Source organism: Pollachius pollachius (genome assembly GCF_949987615.1).
Source record: "Pollachius pollachius genome assembly, chromosome: 6".
NCBI classification, from domain to species: Eukaryota; Metazoa; Chordata; class Actinopteri; order Gadiformes; family Gadidae; genus Pollachius; species Pollachius pollachius.
This window is the reverse complement of record NC_136939.1, coordinates 18,719,206-18,744,205: the sequence shown is the minus strand read 5'-3', so window position 1 is coordinate 18,744,205 and position 25,000 is coordinate 18,719,206. Positions and strand designations below refer to the sequence as shown.

General features: G+C 47.0%; 1 protein-coding gene across 1 annotated transcript in view; it reads right to left on the bottom strand.

The window, feature by feature from the left end:
* LOC307076844 (pleckstrin homology-like domain family B member 2) overlaps positions 1–18,072 on the bottom strand; it is a 24,180-nt gene extending 6,108 nt beyond the window's left edge. The window contains 13 exon segments of the mRNA XM_079738025.1: positions 246–444; positions 832–931; positions 2,541–2,687; positions 2,830–2,919; positions 3,455–3,565; positions 5,603–5,743; positions 9,175–9,312; positions 10,009–10,143; positions 12,257–12,589; positions 13,083–14,118; positions 14,120–14,138; positions 14,723–14,797; positions 17,958–18,072. Coding sequence (XP_079594151.1) covers positions 246–444; positions 832–931; positions 2,541–2,687; positions 2,830–2,919; positions 3,455–3,565; positions 5,603–5,743; positions 9,175–9,312; positions 10,009–10,143; positions 12,257–12,589; positions 13,083–14,118; positions 14,120–14,138; positions 14,723–14,780 — 2,507 coding nt within the window. The 5' untranslated portion in view covers positions 14,781–14,797; positions 17,958–18,072.
* Between the last annotated feature and the right edge of the window lie 6,928 nt (positions 18,073–25,000).

Genomic DNA, 25,000 nt, shown 5'->3' with positions numbered 1-25,000 from the left:
ATCATCGACAAGGTTGACACTCCTTTGTGATGTCACTAATGGTTTGATTTTAAATGTTTCAAAACATCATGGGTCACAAATCACACCTGGTGATGGACAGTGGCAACCTCAACCCCCTCTAATACCTGAATCGACTTCTCAGCCAATCGGCTGGGCTACAGATTGCCCTTCCCGCCTTTCCCGCCCCCCAACAGTTAAGAATAGCTTTAGCGCTACGCTTCCTTTAGCACTGCCTGGTCCCGTACCTGGAGATGTTGTCGGGCGACCCCGCGGAGAAGCTGGTTTCCATGCTGTCCGAGCTGTCCACGCTGATGGTGTCTGACGCGTGGCTGTGGACCGAGTAGGAGAAGGGCTCCAGGAACACGTTGGACTCCGACACGGTGCGGCTGCACAGGTCGCTGCGTCTCTGCCTGTCCTCGCTCATGTGCATGTGGCCATTGTTGCCTGATGAAGGGAATGGAATAGGCCATTACAGATCACAATAGAAGAGATGAGAAGAGAAGATGATAGAATACCATAGAATATTAATAACATCATAGTTTCTTCTATCTGGAAAAGTGTAGGCCAATTTGGTAGATTAGGCTAGAATAATGTACTGTTCCCTCTGGGGGTTAACATTATGTGGTTTGTTTGTGGTTTATTATTTTAATAACACTTAAACATCCCATATAGAATATACATGGTGAGGGTGACAGCGTCTGCAGACTACTGCAGACACTTTAATAGGCAATCCCAGATGGTGTTTACAGTATGTGAAATGTACAAATGAAAGTTTTGTACTGATTGGGTTCTCTTACCAGACCAGCGGTGGGCGTGTGGGTGTGGACTCACCCTTCAGGAGGCGGCGGGCCTGGCTCAGGTCCCGGGACACGGAAAACACCTGGGGGACCACGCTGCCACAGCTGTTGCTCTGAGACAAGGGGATGTGGACCTGGACGGCACACACACACACACACACACACGCACACGCACGCACGCACACGCACACGCACGCACGCACACACACACACACACACACACACACACACACACACACACACACACACACACACACACACACACACACACACACACGCACGCACGCACGCACGCGCACGCACACGCACACGCACGCACGCACACATATTATGAAAACAACACTTTTCCTGGAGTTGGGGTGTTGTTTTGGGTCTCTGGTGCTCCCACACGCATACAAACTTTGAAAAAAGTCTGTACATGATTTTCTGAGTGAGATATGCATTTCTGAAAGCTCCCCGCCTACAGTTACCAAACAAGGGATTCAGTTTCGGCGCCCCCTCCCACGTAGGAAGGGGGCACAGTTGAATATTACCTCCCACTTCCCCACTCCCCTCCAATCAGAGCATAGCTAAGAATTTTTGGACCAGCGGACGAGCAGCTCCGGCGGGGGAACCTCGGCGGTAGCCCTGCAGCTCAGCTACGGGAGTACAATCTCTTTCTCCTCCGGACTGCCGCCGAAGCTTCAGCAGCAGTCCGGAGGAGGAGACATGGAGGAGAAAGGGATTGTACTCCTGGAGCTGAGCTGCCGGACTGCCGCCGAGCTCCCCCTGCCGGTCTGCCGCCAAAGCCGCCGAAGCCTCGGTGGCAGTCCACAAACAACATATGTGTAATCCAGGGCATATAAAGACTGGGACCAGAAAATAATTACTTTCTCTCCATTGAAACCCATTCATATTTTTCCATCTCATAGGTCCCATGGGCTCTACTGGAAGGGGCGTGACTTCGCCACTCTATAGCGGTAGGCAAGATTTTTTTAACTAAAAGCTATTTCCCGCAAACAGCTTCAAAAATCATGTTTTCTGGAACTCAAATACTTTGTTTACTTGTTGGGAAAACACCATAATATGTCTCCTTTAAACATGGTCAAAAGAGGTTTGAACCTGGTTAAAAAGGTTTTGAACATAGTTGAAAGAGTTAAGTGAACATGTTTCAAAAGGGATTAATAACATATTATATAGAGTTTATAACAGGGTCCAACATGTTTAGAACATGTTCCAAAGTGTTAACCAAATAGTTCAAAGGTGTTTAGAACGTGGGTAATAGGGTTTAGAACATCGTTCAAGGTGGTTTAGAACGTCGTCCAAAGAATGTCAAACATGGTTCAAAGGTCTAAGAACATCGTTTTTAAACGATTTTAAAACATGGCTCAAAGGCTTCAAGACATGGCTCAATTGGGTCTAGAACTGTTTGCGTCTCAGTTAAAATTGCTGTCTCCCAGCAAAATTGGATTCACATCGAAGCGGTTAGGTGACATAACTTAAGCTACTTAGAACGTTACAGTACTTCAAACACAGTACTTAGCTGGTTAAAGTATTAAGCTTATTATGGTGCTTAGCATGTGTAGGGTACTTAGCAGGTAAGGTGACTTAATGATATAGCACTTATCCTGTCAGAGTTCTTAGCATGTTTGGATATTTGGTTTGCTTAGCATTCTGGATAATATCGGGGTCAAACCAACCCCTTCGGTTCCAGTCCTTAAGAGAAAGAACCTTTTTGGATGGAGCAGCCACCGTAGTGCTTACCTTGTGACCCAGAGTCCTCCCGTAGGAAGGAGAAAGGAGCTGCTGGCTCCTCATGAGAGACAGACTGTCACTCAGAGCCGAGGAGGTGGAGTTTGAGGAGCTCTCGTGGCTGCTGCTCCTTCTCTTCTCCTTCAGGGCACTCAAATGCTGGAGCAGGAAGAACAAAATGAGACCAAACAGAAAGGACAACGTCAGGGTTATGTATCAGGGGGAGACAGGGAGGAAGGGCGTTTAGTCCCGATGCGATTCTATCTTCCAGATGTCTTCAGCGTTTGGTTCTTGCGGTTACCTCTTTAATGGTGACCGGGTTGTTGGCGAAGGATTGCCCACCCGACAACTCGGCGTACTTCCCTTCCAGCGCCACCAGGTGATCCTTTTCCTGCAGACAAACGTACACCAGGAACAATATAAATAACCCATTCTCCAACACATCCTTAAAGGGGACATATTATACCACCAGGTGTGAGTGTGATTAGCCCTTACAAGCCGTTTTGAAAATCTTCCCCTTATGACATCACAGGTGGGCGTGTCCACCTAGGTGTGTGCTGGATAGATCAGACTACCAGCCTACCCAGTGGACTGAAGTAAACGTTGCTCCTCTAACCCGCACAGATCTAGGCGGACACGCCCACTAGTGACGTCAGAAGGGGCAGATTTTCGAAACGGCTTGTAAGGGCTAATCACACTCACACCTGGTGGTATAATATGTCCCCTTTTAGATCCGGACTTACACTAGCGTCGGGTATGTCATCAAGGGGACGTTATGTTGAGGTATGTCATGCATCAAGGAGGCTCAAGAATGCCAACAGGTAGATGCTAGGCACTATTACACCGTGCCAGAGGATCCACCCAGCGCCCATCCTCCTGTTGCCAGGCGACCGTCTCCTCCTCCCTGAGGAGGGTCGGGTTCCTACCTTGTGTAGCATGAGGAGCAGGTTCTCCTTCTCCTTCTGGAAGTTCTGCCTCTCCTGCTGGGCCTGGAGGGAGATCTGGGTGGACTGCTTCTTCAGGGTCATCAGCCTCTCCTGGGGAGAATAAAGAGCACGTTCAAACATACAAACACGCATACATGCATTTATATAAGCATGCTCACATAATATATACATATATACATACATATATATTAATTTAGATATACAATCATACATGTATACACAGATATATTCAAATACAAATGTATAAACAATGTTACATTATGCAAGATTGGCGGTTTCAAGTAAACTCTAGTCGTACTTTTGAAAACAATTGCTCCTCACCCCTCCCTCTCCCTACTCCCTCCCGACATCAACCCCCCTCAAAAAGTGAGGCCCGACCAATAAAACATAACCTGAGTTTTCTCTAAGCTGCTGCGGAGTCAGAGCAATAAACCTAGATCCTGGTAGCCTTAGCGGCTACATGACAGAATGTCTTTTCAGACGCACATTTCAAATGAAAATTTTTCATATTGTACCTTTAAGACAACGACTACACCTACAATCAAAGCCTTGTGCATGATGTCACACAGTACACAGATGATTCGCCTGATCTGGAATAGAGGCATTTAATTTGAATGTGCCAGACAGTGAGCTGAGGTGTTTTTAATTAACAAGCTGCAGGTGGTGTGAGCAGGGGAACTTTATTTATAGAATGGAACGTGTTTTCTCTCTGTATGGAGTCGATAAAATAAAAGTCTCCATTTCAGGATTCCTTTTTATGTGATCAGTATTATGTGACAATGACATTGCATCATTACTTCTATTATTAACTTTTAACTTTTAACTTGAAAACTTCCTTTGGGGATAATTAAAAGTTTCTGGATAGTATTTTGTGCTTACCATATTTGGAACAGATTAGATAGTCCATAAACTATGCTGCAAATTTCACAATAATGCAGCATTATTTTGATGCATAACCTAATAAATAATAATGAACCACAATATAACGGTAATGTGGGCAGCAATCATTAATCGAAATACCAAACAGGAATCAGTTTAATGGGATGTCTGTGTGTAGCTTTGTAGAGTTTGGTTTCTAGCTGTTAAAACGACCTTCAAAGTCAGACATGCATTCCCCCATGGTGCATCACATGTTGGACCTCTGGGCAACACAACCATACTGAAACAGTTTGAATCTACTCTCCCTCTGGTTTCTCTTTCTCTCTTGCTCTTTCTTCAACGCGCCTTTTCTCACTCCCTTCAGGATCAATCGCTCTCTGTTTCTCACTCACACCATCCCAGCGTGTCTACTCTCTCCCTCTTTGCATTTCTGTAGAATCTCTCTCTCTCTCTCTCTCTCGTCACTTTCCTCTCAATCTTGTTCCAGTCTATTTCTGTCTCTCTCTCTCTCTCTCTCTCTCTCTCTCTCTCTCTCTCTCTCTCTCTCCATCTCTGTCCCGATCTCTCCTTCCGTCTCGCTCTCTTTCACTCTCTATATCTCTCCCCGTCTACTCTCTCCCTCTTTGCATTTCTGTAGAATCTCTCTCTCTCTCTTGTCACTTTCCTCTCTCCTCTCACTATCTCAATTTTATTCCAGTCTCTCTCTCTCTCTCTCTCTCTCTCTCTCTCTCTCTCTCTCTCTCTCTCCCCATGTGTGAACAGTTGTTTCCCATCTGGTTTGTGTCGCTGTTAGGTTCTGCTGGCGTTTCAACGTGACTCACTTCATGTTGATACTTTTCATCCGCCTGATATGTAAATGTGTGGTTGTGTTAAAAGCACAGTGAACACTGATTATGCTGAGCTTAAGATTCATCGATTCGCATCACATCGCTGTACACAGAATCAATTATGATCAGGGAGAACTAGCGTTCAATTTGTTCATTTGTGTTCGGAAAATGTATTCCTTGTAGACTTTGTTTTACAAAGTCACAATTATTTGTTAACTAAACTTACTCATGCAAAATAAGTGTGTTTTTACAGAGCATAAAAAAAAAGACCTAAAGCAAAAACAAAAGCAAACCGCAGCCGATGGGGAATAGCTGGCTAAAAATAACATGAAGACATGCACGGCTGACAAGGAGGAACGATGGACTCTCACACTAACGGACATGGGCACGGGACCACGAGAACATGCACAGGGTTCTGCACCTTGCGTGTGACGGTGCTGCGCTGGCACTCGGCGATCTCCCTCAGGAGCGTCTGTGTGTGGTTCTCCTTCTCCTCCTCCTGGCTCAGCTCCTTCTCCAGCCGCTGGAACTCTGAGTCCTCCTGGGCCCTCACCTCCTCTCCCTGGTGGAGGGACATGGACACACAATACACAATAATACACACATAGATACACACACTCCACGGCCTCCTCCCTCACCTCCTCTCCCTGGTGGAGGGACATGGACACACAATACACAATAATACACACATAGATACACACACTCCACGGCCTCCTCTCTCACCTCCTCTCCCTGGTGGAGATACAAATAGATACACGATACACAACAATACACACATAGAAACACAGACTACAACCCCTCATGCTTCCCCACTTCCCCCTGGTAGATAAACACATACACACATAGACATTAGTACACACACAGATGCACAAGTAAATGTACATACACACTGATTAATACACATTCATACCGACATTAATGCACAAAGACATAAACAGGAATACAAACGCGTAAATGCACATGCTTCGACACACACATATAGATATAAACAGGAATACACACACATAAATACACACGCTTAGCACACACACACAGATATAAACAGAAATACACACACATAAATACAAACGCTTAGACACACACACACACACACATAGACATAAACAGGAATACACACGCATAAATACACATGTTTAGACACACACACATACACATACACACACAGAGTGAAATTCATTCCAGAACCAACGGGTACACGACTGTCTTATCAATAGTGAACCCCGGGTTACAGAACCAGAAGTAGAACAGACAGAATGGCGTGGTCTGCGTTCTACATGTTGTTGAGCGTCTGTAGCCCAGTGGTCCGGGGCTTCAGACCACCCCAGCACTGCCACGCTCTATAAGCAGCATACATTCTACCACAGGACATTCCAACATCTGGTGTTTTCATAACGGTGGTGGGGAGCTGGAGCCACAATCTACTGCCAGAGGGGGCTCCCTCTCCTCAGCTAATACCATTCTGAAACCCTTCAGCCGCATCGTTTCATATAGTCCATGCCACCTTACGATAGCAATTTGTGATCATGAATATGGACACGCATTAGAAAAAAGGACAAAAAAAATTATTAAGATATTGCTAAAGGTCTGAATGCATGTTTTTTTTTTTCCATTTGCTTGAGTACATTTAATAACTGAAATGCAGACCTGAGGAGTATTTAGGTAGCATTAATGCTGAACAGACATGTTTTCCACAATAACCTTTGTATTTATTGAACTTGTTTAGGTCATATCTATTTTCATTCCATTACTTAAAACCCTGCTTCTACCTTGCACAAAATTCTATTTTGTGCAATTATTTACAGCTTCATCTATCTGTAGATCCATCTATTAATGTGGATATATAGATCGGTCTATCATTGTAGATATAGATCTAACTATCAATGTATATATAGATCAATCAATGTAGATAGATAGATCGATCTATCATTGTTGACACAGATCTATCTATCAATGTAGATAGATAGATCGATCTATCAATGTAGATATATATATATATCTATCAATGTAGATAGATAGATCCATCTATCAATGTAGATATAGATCTAACTATCAAAGTAGATAAATAGATCGATGTATCACTGTAGATATAGATCTATCTATCAATGTAAATAAATAGGTTGATTTATCAGTGTAGACAGATAAATGGATCAAGCAACATACCCTACTTGTGATGTCACACCTGCTGGTAAAATAGGTGCCCTTTAATAAATAATTGCGCTATGTGTTAGACTCATAGGTATTTTTAACTAATTTTACTCCATGATGCTTAAACCTCACGCTAGGTGTTAGCCAGCCACTACAGACTTCCAGCGTCCTTTAATCTAAAGCCCCACAGAGACCCAGAGGGAACAGCTGTGTGGGCTAATCGCTACACATGGAAGTCATTTCGACGTGCAGGCTAACTGACACCAGAATAACTGACACCAAGGTCTCCACGGGCGCATCTTGAAGAAGGGGGGAGGAGAAGACCACATCAACTGTAACAAGGTTGAAATACAAGGTCCATAAACACTAGGGAATACTGTCGACAAGCAGGCGGTGACCATACCTCCCCATTCTCTCAGGCTGGAACTGACCATGGAGATTGGAGACCCAATTGTGTAGCATCTACAGTAGCTGCTATCATTGCTTTACACGGGGAATGGGTTAGCCTAGCGATTGTAATACTTGCACTTGGTTCTATGAACATCTTTACTGTACCGACAGCGATATATTGTTTCACTTCTTATGACAAATGTACTTATTGTAACAAATGCACTTATTGTAAGTCGCTTTGGATAAAAGCGTCTGCTAAATGCCCTAAATGTAAATGAGATGTTTTATAATAAATAGGGTATAGATTTTGAAACGGCAAAGGTTCTAGCTTGTTCACGGATATACATTTCTAGACAGTTGGTATAAGTCTATCTGAGGCTGTGATGCTACCTCGCTGTGCAGTGGATATTGATCAACTCTATAACATAAGCGATACAAACCATCATATACAATAGACTAGGTAGATAAACTATACAATACAGAATGATTTCCAATTCGATCAACCGCCTGTTTTTGGGTGGTTTACCACAGCTTAAAACACATCATAGTAAACTATTGGGCCCCATCTTTTACTACAGTACTGCATTAACCCATCCTGGGGGCCAGGCGATCTGTGAGCTCATGTTTTATTTGCTCTGGCAGACGGGCGCCCATGCAGACAGATTTCCTGCCGTCCTGGCCTGAGTCTGGCCTTTACAACCATTTATCTAATTTGGGGCTGGTTTGATACAATGACTTCATGACCAGGTTGGCAGCCACTTGTGTGGAGCTGTCTGTTAAATCCGCTATTGGGACAGTATTTAACCAATATTTTGGTTCTCACCCGTTGATAACTTGAAATCGCAAATTAACTTAGATTTGAATAGCTAACATTTTCCATCATAACAGGAAAAACAAAGATATGTATTTTTTTCAGTTCAGAAAATATAACGATATTGAAGTGTTGTTTATATATTGGCTGCCAAACTATGTACGTCCCTGTTTTTCATTGAGAAAATCTGGTCACTTCATAATGAGTGGAAAATGCTTAACGAAAAAGGGGAAAGGGGGAAGGCTATTTGTAGTTTGTTGACTGAGCGACAGATAGCTCTAAGCACTGAAGTGCAACCTAACCACTTAACACCTCAAGGCTTTTTCCCTTCTGGGAAGTTATAGTTTCATACCATCATGTACCATTTCATACCCTCAAGTCACATATCGTATTTAACCTTATCTGATCTATTTTGCACGCTGCTTTGAAGAATATCTCAGCTTGAAAAGTTTATGGCAGCGGTTTTCAAACTGTGGTTCCAGTGCTCACTGCACCCTGGATTGATCCAAACAAATATGGAGCTACAGAAAATGAAAAGCCTTATTCCCCCAGAATCTAGCTTGTGAGCCATCAGACTGATTTGAGTGGGTTTATTGACTAAGAGGGGAACACTGTTTGGTTATACTATTAAAAGTTCACAGTGTTACCCGATTCATCTCGATGCGGTTGTTCTTGTCGATGCTGTGGATCTTCCCGTTGAGCCGTTCCAGAGACTCCTTCTCTTTCTGCAGCTGGGCCAACTCAGAGTCATGTTCTCCATCCAGCAGGGCACACTCCACCTCCATCTTCACGGAGAGACCCGGGACACACACAACATTGGAAAGCAGATAGTGGATGGAGACCTACTGCCTCTGTTGACTCTAGAATGCACTTGATGAACTGTACTTTTGTCTGAGGTAACTTACTAACTAACACTTCCACACAAATAGTATAATAATTATGAACCTCATCTCACCGTTTTCTAAAGCTACTCCCCACTCTGTCCTGTTGTTGGTTTTACATTAAGAGACTAGCTTGGACAGTGCTCCTCCGGTTTGGATTGCATGCTTTGATTGCTCTCAGCCTTGCTTGTAAATCACTCTGGATCAAAGCGTCTGCTAAACGACTAAATGTAAATGTGAAAAAATCATCAGTTGTTTCTTTCAACAAGACCAAATGAAAGTGAGCCCGAGGCTATGATGTAAGCCGCTAAGACCCTCCTCATACATAACGAATGAGGGTCTCAATACCCGGAAGCATGACCTCTTTCTTTTTTATAGTGACCCGGGTTACTCTATCCACTCCACTAATTTACATTTAGTCGCTTTAATCCATAGTGAGGCTGACAGCAATCAAAACAAACCTAAGAACATAAGAATTCCAGAAGCTCCAAACTGTTAGAGTGCGGCCTTGAATTTGTTTAATGTGGAAACTTTACATGTTTCTACTTTTAATTGACTCTAACCGAGCTCCGCTGAGGCCTGGCGAGGACAGGGGACTACCTCTCTGATTGACTCGTCCATCTGGTTGTCCAGCTCTTTGATCTTCTGCTCCAGCTCATCAATGTTGTTCACCACCTGAACCCTCTCCTCCTCCATGTGGGTCACTTCCTGCTTCAGCTGCATGCTCCCCAGGACCTGAGGAGTCAAAGGTGTCCATGGAAACGTTAAGGTTAGATTACATGAAGATACTAACATACTGTCCGATGTGTCTAAGGTGAGCCAGTATTGTCTGCTCGTTCAATCTACCAATCTGTGGAGGCTGTTGTTGCTTTATGCATATTTTCTGAGCAGTTGTTTCCCTGAGGGAACTCAAACCTCTAATTACCCTATTTACCCATGTGGGATAAATAAAGTACATTTTATCTTATCTAACCCTGGTAGTGTTGTGGTCATGCACCACTAAGCATGTAGTAGATTGAGCTACACCCTAGTAGCCTAGTATAGTCTAACTTCGAGGCCTGGCTTATTTTATATAAACTCTTAGTTTAGTTGTTGTGATTCTAGCATCAATAGTACCATTAGATAGAGATGCACCCTGTTAGTAATAACAATCTTAAGGTCTGGTATCGCTTATATTATAAGACATATTTGTATATTTCTTATGCCTTCATGGACAGGGCAGTGAAGACCGACAGAGAAGTGAGTTGAAGGAGCTAGGTAATGACACGTAGCACAGGAGCGCAGGTTAGACTGGCGCCATGATGGGGACCAGGAGGATGACAGACGTGGCCTGCTCCAAGGTCTGGTATATCTATCAGGGTTCGTTTATGTCTAGGTAAGCTCTTCCTCCGGTCTGCCATTGCTCTTTATTCCAGAGGAAAGTAATGCAAGTGATGAATGTTCTCAATGTTTCCATATTATTGCATGAATATACACACAATAATGCAAGGTACAAACCCATTAGTACCCACAAACGCACCCACACCCCCCCACACACACACACACACACACACACACGCAAAGAAACAAGCACCCACACATGCATGTGTAAAGACTGAAACACACACACACACACGCAAACACACACTGATTCCTATGGGCATTAAGCAATTTCCTTTTCTTCCCACCCTATGAGAAATCTGATTGGCCGATGGCTGGAGTGAAACTTTTTGAAGCAGAACTTCTTCATTAGAACCAGACGCAGCGTTCGGTATAATTTTTTTTATTAGCCCAGAGTGGAAAGAGTCAAGACTATAACTCAGACAGATTCAGACAGCAGAGGAAGTGGACTAGGTGGTGGCTGATTCACTCACCCCCCCCCCCCCCCCCACACACACACACACACACACACACACCCACCAGAGCAATGTGAAGTTAGATGCCTCAGGAGATCTTGCCCATGACAGAATTGCAAACGAAAGCCAGGACCTCATTGGATGTATCGACAAGGCCCCGCCCCTTACAGATGTTTCATCGCAGTAAGCCTATGACATCACCGATAGCTCAACAGTAAGCCTTTGCTACCACCTCTATCGAGACTCAATGACAGAAAAATGACTTTTTCTTACTTGTATGTACACAAGGTTTAGCCTAGGTTAAACCAGGGACCCCTCCTAAGTCTCAACAAGCTTCTTGGCCTTGGCAGTGCTTAGTTGTACATCTGTTGGATTTCTCTGGCTTGTTAAAAAAAAAACTTGCTCTTTGGAATTTTTGAAAACAAAGCTCTTCTTATAACTAATATATGCTGCGGACTGTGAATGCCTGCATGAGGATCCGTTACCATCTGCTTTGCAAATTTAGGCAAAAATAAATAAATAACCCTTATTCAGATTTTTTTACTGTGGCCCAGTTCACAAGTATTTTCTTAACACAGTCTTTTTGGGATTGATTTGGACGAGAAGGACAGCATCATGGCTGATAACAGGCTCTAGAAACAGCTGCTTCATCTCTGGTCCTGCCCAACATACCAGTAGAAGCAGGGAAGTATTTAACTTCACTCCCTAAAACTTACTTGGTAAGACTTAAATATGGAAGAAAAGATAATATAATCTGCATACCAAAATACTAGCAGCTAAACAACAGCCCGTTTTGTAAAATATTGGACTGACTGAATCTAGTAAATTAGAGAGAGAGAGAGAGAGAGAGAGAGAGAGAGAGAGAGAGAGTGAGATAGAGAGAGAGAGAGAGAGAGAGAGAGAGAGAGAGAGTGAGAGAGAGAGAGAGAGAGAGAGAGAGAGGGAGGGATTGAGAGAGAGAGAGAGAGAGAGAGAGAGAGAGAGAGAGAGAGAGAGAGAGAGTGGGCTCCTACCTTGTCTCTGTGTTGGGAGGAGGGTGAGGGTGCAGCATTGCGTAGGCCCACGGCCGGTGTGTGATCCCGGGGCTCCGGGTATCCCCCGGGCTGGTGCTGGCCCCCCTGCTGGGCCTCATCCCCGCTAAGATAGTCCCTGGCTTTAGGCCCGAAGCCGCTATCGGAGCCGGTGCCGTTGGGGGAGTCGGAGAAGACGGACTCGTCGTCGGACACCTGCAGCTTCTCCAGCTCCTTGTTGATCTTCTGGAGGTCTGAGACGGCCGAGCCGGCCTCCCTCTCGGGCGGCCCCCGCCCCGTGCACAGGGTCAGGATGGTCTCCAGGCGCTGGCTCTCCTGCACCCAGAGAGGGGGCATGCAGGGTCAGGTCAGCAGGAGCATCACTCACATCTCCTCACCACTCATCTCCCGGTCTCTAATGACCAAATAAAACTGAGCCTTTGAGCCTTTTGATTCCTTTCTTAAATTGAGCTTTCATCCACGTAGCAGTCTACAGTCAGGATGACTAGTCTACTATTATCTGAAAAACTAGTTTACTTTAGGGATACTTCAGGGATCAAACCAGCAACCCAGTCTGATCAACCTCCAAGACCGGCTCAAGTCGCGTCAGGAACAGAAACACACACACACGCACGCACATGCACACACACACACACACACACACACACACAAACACACAAAAACACACACACACACACACACACACACACAGACACACAAAGAAGCAAGCACCCACACATGCATGTCCATTCAACTCAAACACACACACAGCTACACACACACACACTGATTCCTGTGGGCGTGGGCCAAGGTCCGGCATGCGACTCACCAGCCTCTGCACCCTCTGCTCGCGCAGCCTCTCGTCCCTCTGGTGCTGGTGGTAGTCCTTCAGCTCCTCCTTCCCGTTCAGCGAGCTGATGCTGCCCACGCGGCCCCCCGCCCCCAGCCCCTTGGTGAAGGACAGCCTCCTCTCCCCCCCTCCCAGACACAGGTCCTCCAGAGCCTGGCAGTCCAGCTCCAGCCCCAGGGAGCTGAGCGACGCCATGCTGGCCCTCCTGGGCGGCGTGCCGGGCGGGCAGGCCGTCACCGTCACGTCGGGCGGCTGATCCAGGGACGACATGCTGCGGCGGGACACCGTCCGGCCGTCCCCCCGGGGCAGACGGCAGGGTAGGGACAGGGCGGGGGGCTCGGCCGCGCGGTTCAGGCGGGGCAAGGAGCGGCTGTGGGTGCCCAGGCCGTTCAGGGACCCCGTGGAGTACTTCCTCTGCCGCTGGGCCTCAGCGCCGCCATTCACGCCGCCGCCGCCGCCGCCGGCGGCCCGGCTCTGGGCGTAGAGCCGGCGTCCCATGCGGGGGCTGGAGGGCACACTGGCCGCCCCGCTCCTCCGCTCCCCGCCGGGGGAGGGCAGCAGCGCCCCCCCGCCCGCTCCGTTGACGGAGCGCAGCAGGCTGTCCTGGGACTGGTGGCGGGCGTGGCCGTGGCGGAGGAGGCCGCCGCCGGGGCTGAGCGGACGCTCCCGCTGGCGTGGGGAGGGCGGCACGCTGCTGCTGGCGTAGGGGTAGGGCCGGGGGCCGCCGGCGGGTCGGGGGGCGCAGGGCGGGCGCTCGCTGCGCCCCAGCGTGGAGGCGGGGCCCTGCAGCGGCGGCCGCGTGGAGGAGGAGGACGCGGCGGACGGCGGCGGGGCGGAGGGCGGCGAGCCGTTGAGGTAGTTGCGGCTGAACTCGGCGGCGCGCAGGCTGGCCTCAAGGGCGCTCTTCCTGCGCTGCAGCGTCTCCATCAGGTCCTGGAGCTCCGCCTTGGAGCGGGAGCCGCGCAGCACCGCCCGGCCTCCACCGCCACCGCCACCTCCACCTCCACCGCCACCCCGGCTGCATCTTCAGGCAGTCTGGAGGAGCAACATCAGGATTTACATTAACATGACATGTAGTCACTGAGACACCCCGACCCAAAGTGAGGCCGAGAACGTTCAGAAAAAGGCCAAACTGGTTGTCCTGGTGGGAGATGTTTTTTTCCCAGAGAAACACATAATATTTACATTAGTGGTAGGCCGGTTAAATGATTTCAGCACCCTTGGCGCCAGGCTCTATGTAATAAGAAGCAAAGTTCCAGTGACTATGGTTCCTCCCCCGACCCCTGCCTCCCCCCTCAGGCCCCCTGCGGAGCCCAGAGGGACCAGACCGCTGCTGAGTAAGGTTAGAAGGAGCGAAACCGTCTAGGAATGTCTACTCTAAGGCCGATCCAAAGCCAACACAGCAAATACAGCAAATACAGCTGTTTCTAAATAAGGAAAAACGCCGGCTGGCAAAGACCAAAGGCTACAACGACAACACAGCGATATATATATATATATATGTCAAATATGCTTGTAATTATAGAAATACTATAGGGACCCGGTTATGGTGGGTGGGAGAGCGGAGCTACAGCCAGGGTTGTGTGTTGATGTTGTGAGGCGGTTCTCTGGGGTATTACCAGAGTCGTAGGACAGGGTGGTGAGGGAACTCTTCTGGGGTGATGTTGTGTTCTTCATGGGGGCTGACCTTTACCCTGTGGTTTAGATTAGAGAGGTTTCTTTAGCAACACGTTAACATACTCACAACTCACTATCTGATTCCCTGGAAAACTATAACTAACTTAAAACTAAGTCACTAATACACTAATTCACTACCTCATTTATGACACAGCTCTGTGAAATACCACTTCTGATTGGTGACATACCGCATTCCCTTGCCATCAATAACAGTGCGCTGCTATGAATGCTATAACCAACCATCAAACATTACCGACTATTTTGTTTGTCAATCAATTTTAGTCTAGTAGCGTGTACTAAGCAGAATGATGTAGAGTATGCTGATCATATCGCAGAAAATATACCTCTTCAGGTTGATCCTACTTCAGGGTTTATTACGCTAACTATGAAACCAACTAACCAACTAACTATTACTAACTTAATCACTGACTGACTATAAAACCAACTAAATAACTTACTAAGTAACTTAATAGCTAACTATAACTAACCAAGTAACTAACTTTAACTGACTATAACTAACTCACTAACTACAAACTACTATAGTAGTAAACAAGCTGTTACTAACTACAACTAACCAACTAACTAGCAAACAGTGAAATGCATGGGTTCACTGTGAACTCTTTGAGGGTTTTAGTCAATTTAAACCGACATGAAATAAGAGTGGAGTAAATGTTTCAGTATGAACACATCAAAAGAGGATGTGACATCAAAGCAGGGGCTTCTCTCCCTTTTCTCCAGCTCTTCTCTTTTCTCTCATCTTTCCTGCATTCTCTGAAGGGCGTTCAACTTGCTGCTGAGAGTGTGTGTTTATTCAATTTTATGCAACAGTGAACACCAGAATATGGCCGTCTAAAGGCCCCCGTATTACCTCAGAATAAGATTTTAATTCTTAGGAATTTACAGAAAATGTGAAGATAGAGAGCGAGAGAGAAGAGAGAGAGAGAGAGAGAGAGAGAGAGAGAGAGAGAGAGAGAGCGAGAGAGAGAGAGAGAGAGAGAGAGAGCGAGACAGAGAGAGAGAGAGAGAGAGAGAAAGAGAGAGAGGGTGGAGAGAGAGAGAGAGAAAGAGAGAGAGAGGAGTTTGTCATTCACAAAACTGTTTCATGACAAACTGAATTGTAATGGAAAATACTTTTTCTGTCTTCCATTGAAGATTTCCCACTAAATCTTCTTTGAGACCTCTGAGTCAAAACAACACACTACGCACACAAGAAAACCACAGAAACACACAGAAAAATGCACACACACACACACACACACACACACACACACACACAGTGTGGTGTGTGTGTGTGTGTGTGTGTGTGTGTGTGTACCTACCATCCTGCATCAATAATGCAACAACACAGTGATGTCTGGACACAAGGTTTCACCAGTGACATGCTGTATGACTTTACTATAACACATGGAAAGCCCCAGCTGGAACCAAGCTCAGAAACAGATCCAGCGGAGGAGAGAGGTGAAGAGATGGGAAAAAGTCCTGATTTCAATGAAAAATCCCTTTTCCCAGTGCTTATCTGGTGCAAGATCTGCAAGACCCTAACTAACTGTGGAAATATATTGGAGGGGGAATGTGTGTGTGTGTGTGTGTGTGTGTGTGTGTGTGTGTGTGTGTGTGTGTGTGTGTGTGTGTGTGTGTGTGTGTGTGTGTGTGTGTGTGTGTGTGTGTGTGTGTGTGTGTGTGTGTGTGCTTGTAGACGGCAATGAGGTTATTACAGTCGCCTCAAGTTTGGGTCCAACACCAAACCCACAAAACGATCTCCCCTCTCTCTCTCCCTCTCTGTCTCTCTCTCCCTCTCCCCACCTCTCTCTCTCTCCCCACCTCTCTCTCCCTCTCCCTCTCCCTCACCCTCTCCCTCCCTCTCCCTCCCATTCTCTCTCTGAGGGGCTGTGGTACTGGCTCTCTCCCTCTCCCGCCCTCTCTCTCTCTGAGGAGCTAGGGGTTACTGGCCCTCTCCCTCTCTCTCCCTCTCCCGCCCCCTCTCTCTCTCTCTCCGAGGAGCTACGTACTGTCTCCTCAGGGTAAGTCCCCCCAGCTCCAGTGGAAACGTTGCTTTGCTGGCTCTAATGGACCCTGCTGGTCTTGGTCCAGGAGTGGATGCTTGTGTGCTGCTGTAGCGCAACAAGAGACCATCGGAAAAGAGAAGGAGGGGTGGAGGAAGAGGGGAGGGAGAAGGGGGAAGAGAGGGAAGAGCTCACTGGAAAGGAGAGAGAGGGAGGATGTCTCTCTCTAGGTTTCCTGGATGGAGAGAGAGAAAGAGGGGGGGGGTGGAGGAGAAAGAGAAGGGGGAAGAGAGGGAGGATTGCGATGAGACAGCTGAGAAGGAGAGGAGAGTGTCTCCATCGGTTTCCTGGATGGAGAGAGAGAGAGGGAGAGAGAGGGGGGAGCAGACAGGAAGTGGAGGATCGTTTTACACAGCCAGAGGAGGCCCACAATCAATCAGCATGACTTCACTCTCCAGCCTCCAAACCCCCCCCCCCCCCCCCCCCCCCAGCCTCATTGCACAGCTCTCCCCTCCTCCCCTCTCCTCTCCCAGACCAGGAGGCCGAGCGGTAGGCTACCCTGGTGTGGGAGAACATAAACAGTTTGGAATAGTTGAGCAGTATACGCGCTGCTGGCGCTCCAGTACTGCTAGTGAAATGTTGTGTTGGTGGGTGCATGTGATGTACCGTGGGCGCACGCAGGCAAGCACGCGCGCGCGCGCACGCACCCACGCACGCGCACACTTCCATTGAAGCCAGGTTTCCGCGAGAAGGCGCGACCAGACAGAACTGATAGCATCCGTTTGTCTTTGAGTGTCAAAGTGTTAGCCGGACGTCATCATGCGGCACTGGAGTTTGTCAACGTGCCTACTTAAAACTTCCAAACTGTGATGAAAAGTGATCTCATTGTATTTTTTTCGTGATTGATTTCAATCACAAGTGATTCCGCTGCTGCAGCAAATGCATCACTGTCATGGGACTTTTCCCCTCTTGCAGCGCTTGTGCCAGTCCTGTCCTTATCCACGTTTAATAACACAGATTTGACCAAAGATTGTTTTCATTACCTAAACATAGTTAAGGGATCCACAAGTTATTATCTAGCGGTGCGTAAAGGTAAGAGGGGGATCCCACTGCACATGATAAACTTTTGAAATTAGTGATATCATAAGCGCGTAAAAGGAAAAAGAGGACCCACCGTTCCGTCCCATGGCAGATGTCGCTCCTCGGGTGCTGAGTGGGTAATTAGCGGACGGTCGCTTGTCTGCTCCGGCACGTTCACCGTGGAGTGATCCCGGAGCCGCGTGACAAAAGGACGGTGGGCTCCAACCCCTCTACCATGACCCGCTTCAGGCACTCCCCCTGCACAACCATATGTCTCTCTCTCTCTCTCTCTCTCTCTCTCTCGTTCTCTCTCTCTCTCTCTCTCTCTCTCTCTCTCTCTCTCTCTCTCTCTATCTCTATCTCTCTCTCCCTCTCTCTCTCTCTCTCTCTCTCTCTCTCTCTCTCTCTCTCTCTCAAGCTTTCTATCTCTCTCTCTCTCTCTCTATCTCTATCTCTCTCTCTCTCTCTCTCTCTCTCTCTCTCTCAAGCTTTCTATCTCTCTCTCTCTCTCTCTCTCTCTCCCTCTCTCTCTCGCTATCACTCTGTCTCTCTCGCTATCACTCTGTCTGCTCTTCGGTCGCGCTCGGAGTACGCGTGCGTGTGAGTTTGTTTAATTTGGAACGAGTGCTGAGAATGACAACACATTGCTGCCGCCCTCCGGCGGACAATGAGATGTCACCAAAAAAATGGTAAAAAAAAAGAAAAAATCAACGAAAGGAAGAAAATGACTAAAGAAAGCAAGCATTGTCATCATCCCTGGAAAGTCTCTGTGATATATCAAAAGTGATAGATAAAAGCCCTGATAGATATGTTAAAGTGCTCTGTTATCGCTGCTGATGCAGACCTCGCATTACCTTGTGCAGACCGGTCCCTGTGTGAAATAAGTTGTGCCTCCTCTGTCACTCTGTCTCTAGTCTCCACGGAAAACAAGAGTAACCTCTTCGGTCTTTGTTGACGCAACTCGTTAAAATGCATTTGTTGCGAATTATTGTTTCTCTTCTATTGCGTTCATAGAATGTGTGTGTGGCTTTCTGGTTTTATCTCACAATCTCTTTATTTTTTGGTCTCATCGATAATAAACCAAGGCGTCAAAGCATCACTTACTCAGCCGACAGGGTTTACAGGTGGTAAAATTAGCAACGTCTTCATAGTCATTGTCCACTGTTTCCCACCACTAATAACGCTGCTGAAAGAAGAAATGAGCCTGAAACTTTAACAATAAAAACCTTCACTAATAGTGAGACCACTGATTACGTCAGAGGAGTAAGGAGCAGGGAGGGAGAGAGGGGGGAGGGATTCTGGCTGATTGCTTCCAGACTGAGTTCTGGGGTCTTTGTTGCAAATCCATATGTGGTTGCTCTTGAATAAACACACACACACACACACACACACACACACACACACACACACACACACACACACACACACACACACACACACAAACCTTTCCACTCTCGCTCCCACGCACCTTAACACACACAACCTTGCGCACAGGCACACGCACACACACTCCCACACACGCACACACACGCACATGCACGCACACACACACACACACACACACACGCACACACACACACACATTCAACTACAAACAGTCACACACGCACACACAAACACACACACACACAAACACACACACACACGCACACAATCACACGCACAAACACACACATACAACTACAAACAGTCACACACGCACACACAAACACACACACAAACACACACACTCACACACACAAACACACCTCTCAGACCCACACATTTCCCCTCTCTCTCTCTCTTTCTTTCACTGCCTCTCTTTCACTGTTATAAAATGACATTAAATCCAAGGTTTAGAATTAAAGGAAACAGTTCTATGACTACCATGTGTGGTGGCTGGTTCTACATGCTCCAGGACCGTAGCACAGGAATGTTGGCTTCCTGCTCTATTGTGGAGGAGGAGGAGGAGGAGGAGAGGAGAAGGAATGAAGGTTGACTCCTACATGATCAATGTCACTATTCACACAAAAAAAATGCTTGGGATTGTGCTTGTCTGTGTCTGTGTTTGTTTATGTGTGTGTGTGTGTGTGTGGGGGGGGGGGGGGGGGTGGGTTGTTGGGTACAGATGTTAAAACAGCAACCCAAAACACTCTAAATCACTTGGAATAGTATTCATATTCTCTATACGGATGGGACAAATTAATTTGTTCTTTGAGCAAATTCCTCTTCTTCGGTATAAAATAGAACAAAAGTAACCAAAGTGCAATAATTAATAGGATGACCTCATGTGTTGATGTTCATCATCAGACCCTTCTCTCTCCCTCCGAGTGCAAGAGCGAGAGAAGGGGCGGGGGGAGAGAGCGTCAGAGTGAGAGAGAGAGTTCGGGAGAGAGAGAGAGTGAGAGAGAGAGTTAGGGAGAGAGAGAGAGTGAGAGAGAGAGTTAGGGAGAGAGAGAGAGTGAGAGAGAGAGTTAGGGAGAGAGAGAGAGTGAGAGAGAGAGTTAGGGAGAGAGAGAGGAAGAAGCTGAAGAGGGTGAAAGAGAGATAGAAAAGGGGGAGACAGAGGGATACAGAGAGAGAGACCATGGGAGAGATGAGAGAGGATGGGTGGGTGAGAGAGTCGGTGTCATATTCTAGTGGGAGTGGGTGGGTGTAGAAAGCAGCAGACATAATCGGAACGTCTGACTCACCACGCAAAACATTTCCCCCGAAAGGTTTGTCTGCCATTACAAAACCAAGCTGTTGACAGATTCACAATACGAACAAGCTGTAAATAAGATATCACCGCTAAATCCTATTTTATTAAAGTTTAATCATACGGATCGGGAAGATGTCTTTCAGCATTGTTTAATGTTTGATTGACATTCCTGATGTTTAGTCTCAGAATCTAGGCTAGGGTCTCAGCTTATGCAAGCTAATGGAGCAATGCATAGTTTGCCCTCAAGACACACCTTACCAGAACGACCACTTAAACTTCAGTGGGACTTCCTAATGACATAATAACTCTGTTTTATTAGTCCTAACCTGCTAGTGGGGTTAGTTGTAATACTCACCCTACTTAGGCTAAATAGCCATATCTTTAATACAATTTACACTGAAGATGTCATGTAGAGTAATTGAAATGCAGCTTGCATTATACCTACTTATTGATGACATCATTAATTCAACAGAAGGAAAAGAGATATAGTTTATTGAGGAAAGAAAACATATAGAACTACCAAACTAATATATACCTTACTTTAGAACTAAAACATAAAAGGTTTACATAGTAAAACTGCATGTTTAATTAAAAATAAGTCAAACATGTTTATTGTAAAATCAAATATCTACGAAAACATAAATCTATCTGACTGACAAAGGCCAAAGGAAGAAGCTGAATTCAACTTAAATCCTCACATTGTTGAATCCCACGAGCATTATAACAACTTGTGTAAATACTATAGTCCTGTAGTATTAATCGTTTGAAACCATCTTTTCAGTGATTCCTCTATCTTCCTCCTGTATTTCCGCGGTGTTTTCTTGAAGTCTCAAAAAGGACTCCTCGTCTTCCTCAACGTAGTGCGGCAGCAGCCCGTTGGTTGGTTTGAGGTTGTTACTTCCTTGTTTGTCGGGCTCCGCTTCCTCCTGATTGGCCGAGGCCTGCAGGTGTTGGATGCTGATCTGGATGCTGCTGCTGTGAGGGCCGCTGATGTGTACGGCGGTGACGTTCAGCATCTCGTCTGCTCCCCCACGACCCGGTGGAGACGCTCCGTAGGCGCGGGTCGCAGGGGAACCACCTCTGGCTGCTGACGGGACAACAGGAGGAACAGATCATAGTGGAGACAATGAAGGGCTGACATTGTTCCAAAGGTTTGTTTTATTGTTCAGTAGACTCTTTTATTAGGAGTTACTTGTGTTTACACATCCATGTAAGGGAGTAAATGGTAATTAACCCAGAACCTTTTAGCTGAGATTATCCGAAGCTGCCACTAATGTTATTAGTTTTCTATTCAGTAATTGCTGTCCTTTTTTGTTGTATCTTAAGTAGTCTAATGGCCGTAACAATGTAAATATGATAGATGACGCTCATAATGAGTGTATTAAAACACATAAGAGCACAAATACATATATTACACACCTCTCTATCGCTCAAACACGTCCCAAACCAAGAGCATGACAGTACCTTACTACCTGTACAGTATTGTACAGTATTCACAATATACCAATGGCAGTACTAGAAGCTCTACAACATGACGCCACCTACTGGCTGAAAGACAGCATTTCATTGAACATTTCTAAATAAATGGACAATCATTGTGATTTTACTTGCTGTTTTCTTATTTAGCGGCTCCCTCAAAATTCTGACATATAGATATGAGCATATGTCTGTAGATAGCTATATATATATATATATATATATATATATATATATATCCTTACCTCGTTGCCTTAGACACTGAGGGAGGGCTAGGAGGATGATGATAGTGAAAACAAAGGCTACAGACGACACTGTGCACCACCTGGAACGCTCAACAATCTCCTGGTACACACCTGTGTCACACAGAGACACGCACACACAAACAAAGACACAAACACACACACACGCACACACACACACACATTCAAACAATCTTAAATCAGTTGGTTGATTCTACTTCACTTAGTGATACAGTAAAGATGCATATCACATGTAACATGGTACATATAGCAACTGATGATTCTAACAGATGACTCCTTACATCTACATCGAACTCATTTAGCAGACACTTTAATCCAAAGCGATTCGCAATGAGTTGAGGACATTCAGAGCTCTCCATACTGGAGTAACCATCACAGGAACATTCAGCGCTGCCCTGACGTCCTCTTGACTCACTCTGGGGCGCGGTGGTGACGTTGAGCCGCGTCTGGACGGTGTGCTTGCTGTGCAGAGCGGAGAAGGTGCAGACGTACAGCCCAGAGTGCTCCACGCTGTCTGGGCTGCGGAGCCACAGAGACCCGTCCCCCTCCACGGCCCGGTCGGCCTCCAGCTCCGCCTGGCCCTCCCACAGGCTGCTGGACCCCCGGGACCGGCTGTCATAGCGCAGGAGCACAGCGCCCGGCTCAGAGGAGGTGGAGGAGAAGGCCCAGGTGAGGGAGAAGTTGAGGAGGGGGTGTGGGGCCACACAGGGGATGGCCAGCGGGTGGCCTTCTACCGCCGTCATGTCCTCTGCAAACACAGGCCCCCGCTCGTCAGTCACTGCCTTAGCTATTTGTGCTCTACGTTAAACTGAAGGGTGTGAGGGGGCTTGTGATTGGATGACAGAGGATCCCACCCGTTGCGCGATCAGCACATTATCTATGGGATCTGTAAGACTGACGTCTGGTGATCAGAGCAGCAGTCAAGGTACGGGACAAGGGATGGCCCGTATGGGACAGAGCAATTTAACCCAATATAGGGGGGGACGTCCCGGCTAAAACAGGGCAGCAGGCGACCCTGATACACACACACGCACACATGCACACCTGTTTTTGTTATGCATACAAATAAAAATACCATTTGAGGAAGTGAGCTAGATATTCCTTTCTTTCTCTCTCTCTCTCTCTGTCTCTCTCTCTCGGTATCCCTCTCTCTCTCTCTCTCTCTCTCTCTCCCCCCCCCGCCCCTCACCTTGGTTCTTCCAGGAGGCGGTCCACACCTGGCTCCTGTCGGCCGCGGCCACAGAGCAGAAGTAGGCGTGGTCAGAGGAAAGGTTGGAGCCTATCAGCAGCGAGCTGTGGACGCTGAAGAGGCCTCGGTGGTCGGCCGTCGTCGTGGTGATGTTGGGGAGGGACCCAAGGGAGGAGGCGGGGTCTGTGGTCCAGGTCAGACTGGGGGAGGGGTAGATGTTCAAGGAGGAGCATGAGACCACTCCCTCGCCCATCTCCATGGTGACTGACTGGATCACCGCTGGAGGGGGGGAAGGAAGTTGTGATGGTGTTAGATGTTAGTTGTTTTTCTTGCTAGATAACTGTCTTAAGGCTGTCCGTCTGTATCTCTCTCTGTGTCTGTCTTTTGCCTGTCTGACTTTTCTTTCTATATCTGCCTTCAAGTCTGTCTTGTCTTGCATGTCTGTCTGCATATCTGTCTGTCTGTCGGTCCGTCTGTCTGTCTTTACCCAACACAAACTATTCATGCTTCTTCTCAATAATGTGAAAGAAATCAAAATCTATTTTGTTGTGCTCCAGCCACCTTTCAGCGCCAGGTTGACAAACATCTCCTGGTTGCCCTTCTTGGTGCTGGTGTAGCACTTGTAGAGGCCCTTGTCCTGCACCTTGACCCTCCTCAGCAGCAGCGACGCGTTGCCCTGCAGGATGTGGGCGTTGAAGAGGCAGGTGCGTCCGCTGAAGTGCTTGTTCTGCAGGCCGAACTGGTCCTTGTTGTAGTAGTAGCTGTGCACGGGCGTCTGCTGCTTGTACCAGTGGATGACCACCGTGCCGCTCGGACGGAAGCTGCACGGCAGGATGCAGTCCTCGTGCACGATGCACGTCACGTTGGCCTCTGGGGGGGGGGGGGAGCGCGCGCGTCGTCAACGGCTGCGTTCAGTCAACTTCAGCCAATTTGTTAAACATTCCGGCAAGTTTTGATGAAGGGCTTATCTAAATATTTGATCTGACTATGTCTTAAAGCAGCCATGGGAAATGGGCCCACCCCACATGCAGATGGGGTCGTGGGTGATTTGCAACTTAAAAATGATTTGCTTTTGATCTTGATCTTTGTTTGATATCGTGGCGACGGGCTGTGCTAACCTCGTGCTTCGGTTTTAGTGATGGGGTTTGGGTTTGGTTTGAGGGTTAGGTGTCATGGTTAGGTTTAGTCATTTGGTTAGGTTTGGTTTAAGGGTTAGGTGTCATGGTTAGGTTTTAGTGATAGGGTTCTGGTTTTGTTTTAGGATTAGGTGTCGTACTTAGGTTTTATTGATAGGGTTAGGGTTTGGTTTTAGGTTAGCTGTCATGGTTAGGTTTTATTGATAGGGTTAGGGTTTGGTTTGAGGGTTAAGGTTTGGACCACTCCCAGAGATGGGGACCAGTCCCGGAAAGCAGCCCAATGACCCAGGACAGGCCTTCGGGGCCCGGGAGGCTACTGGGTTCCGGGCTCCGAAAAGTGAATTTTAGATAAAAGAACGGTTTGTTTTTATTATTATGTTTAGTATTATTTTG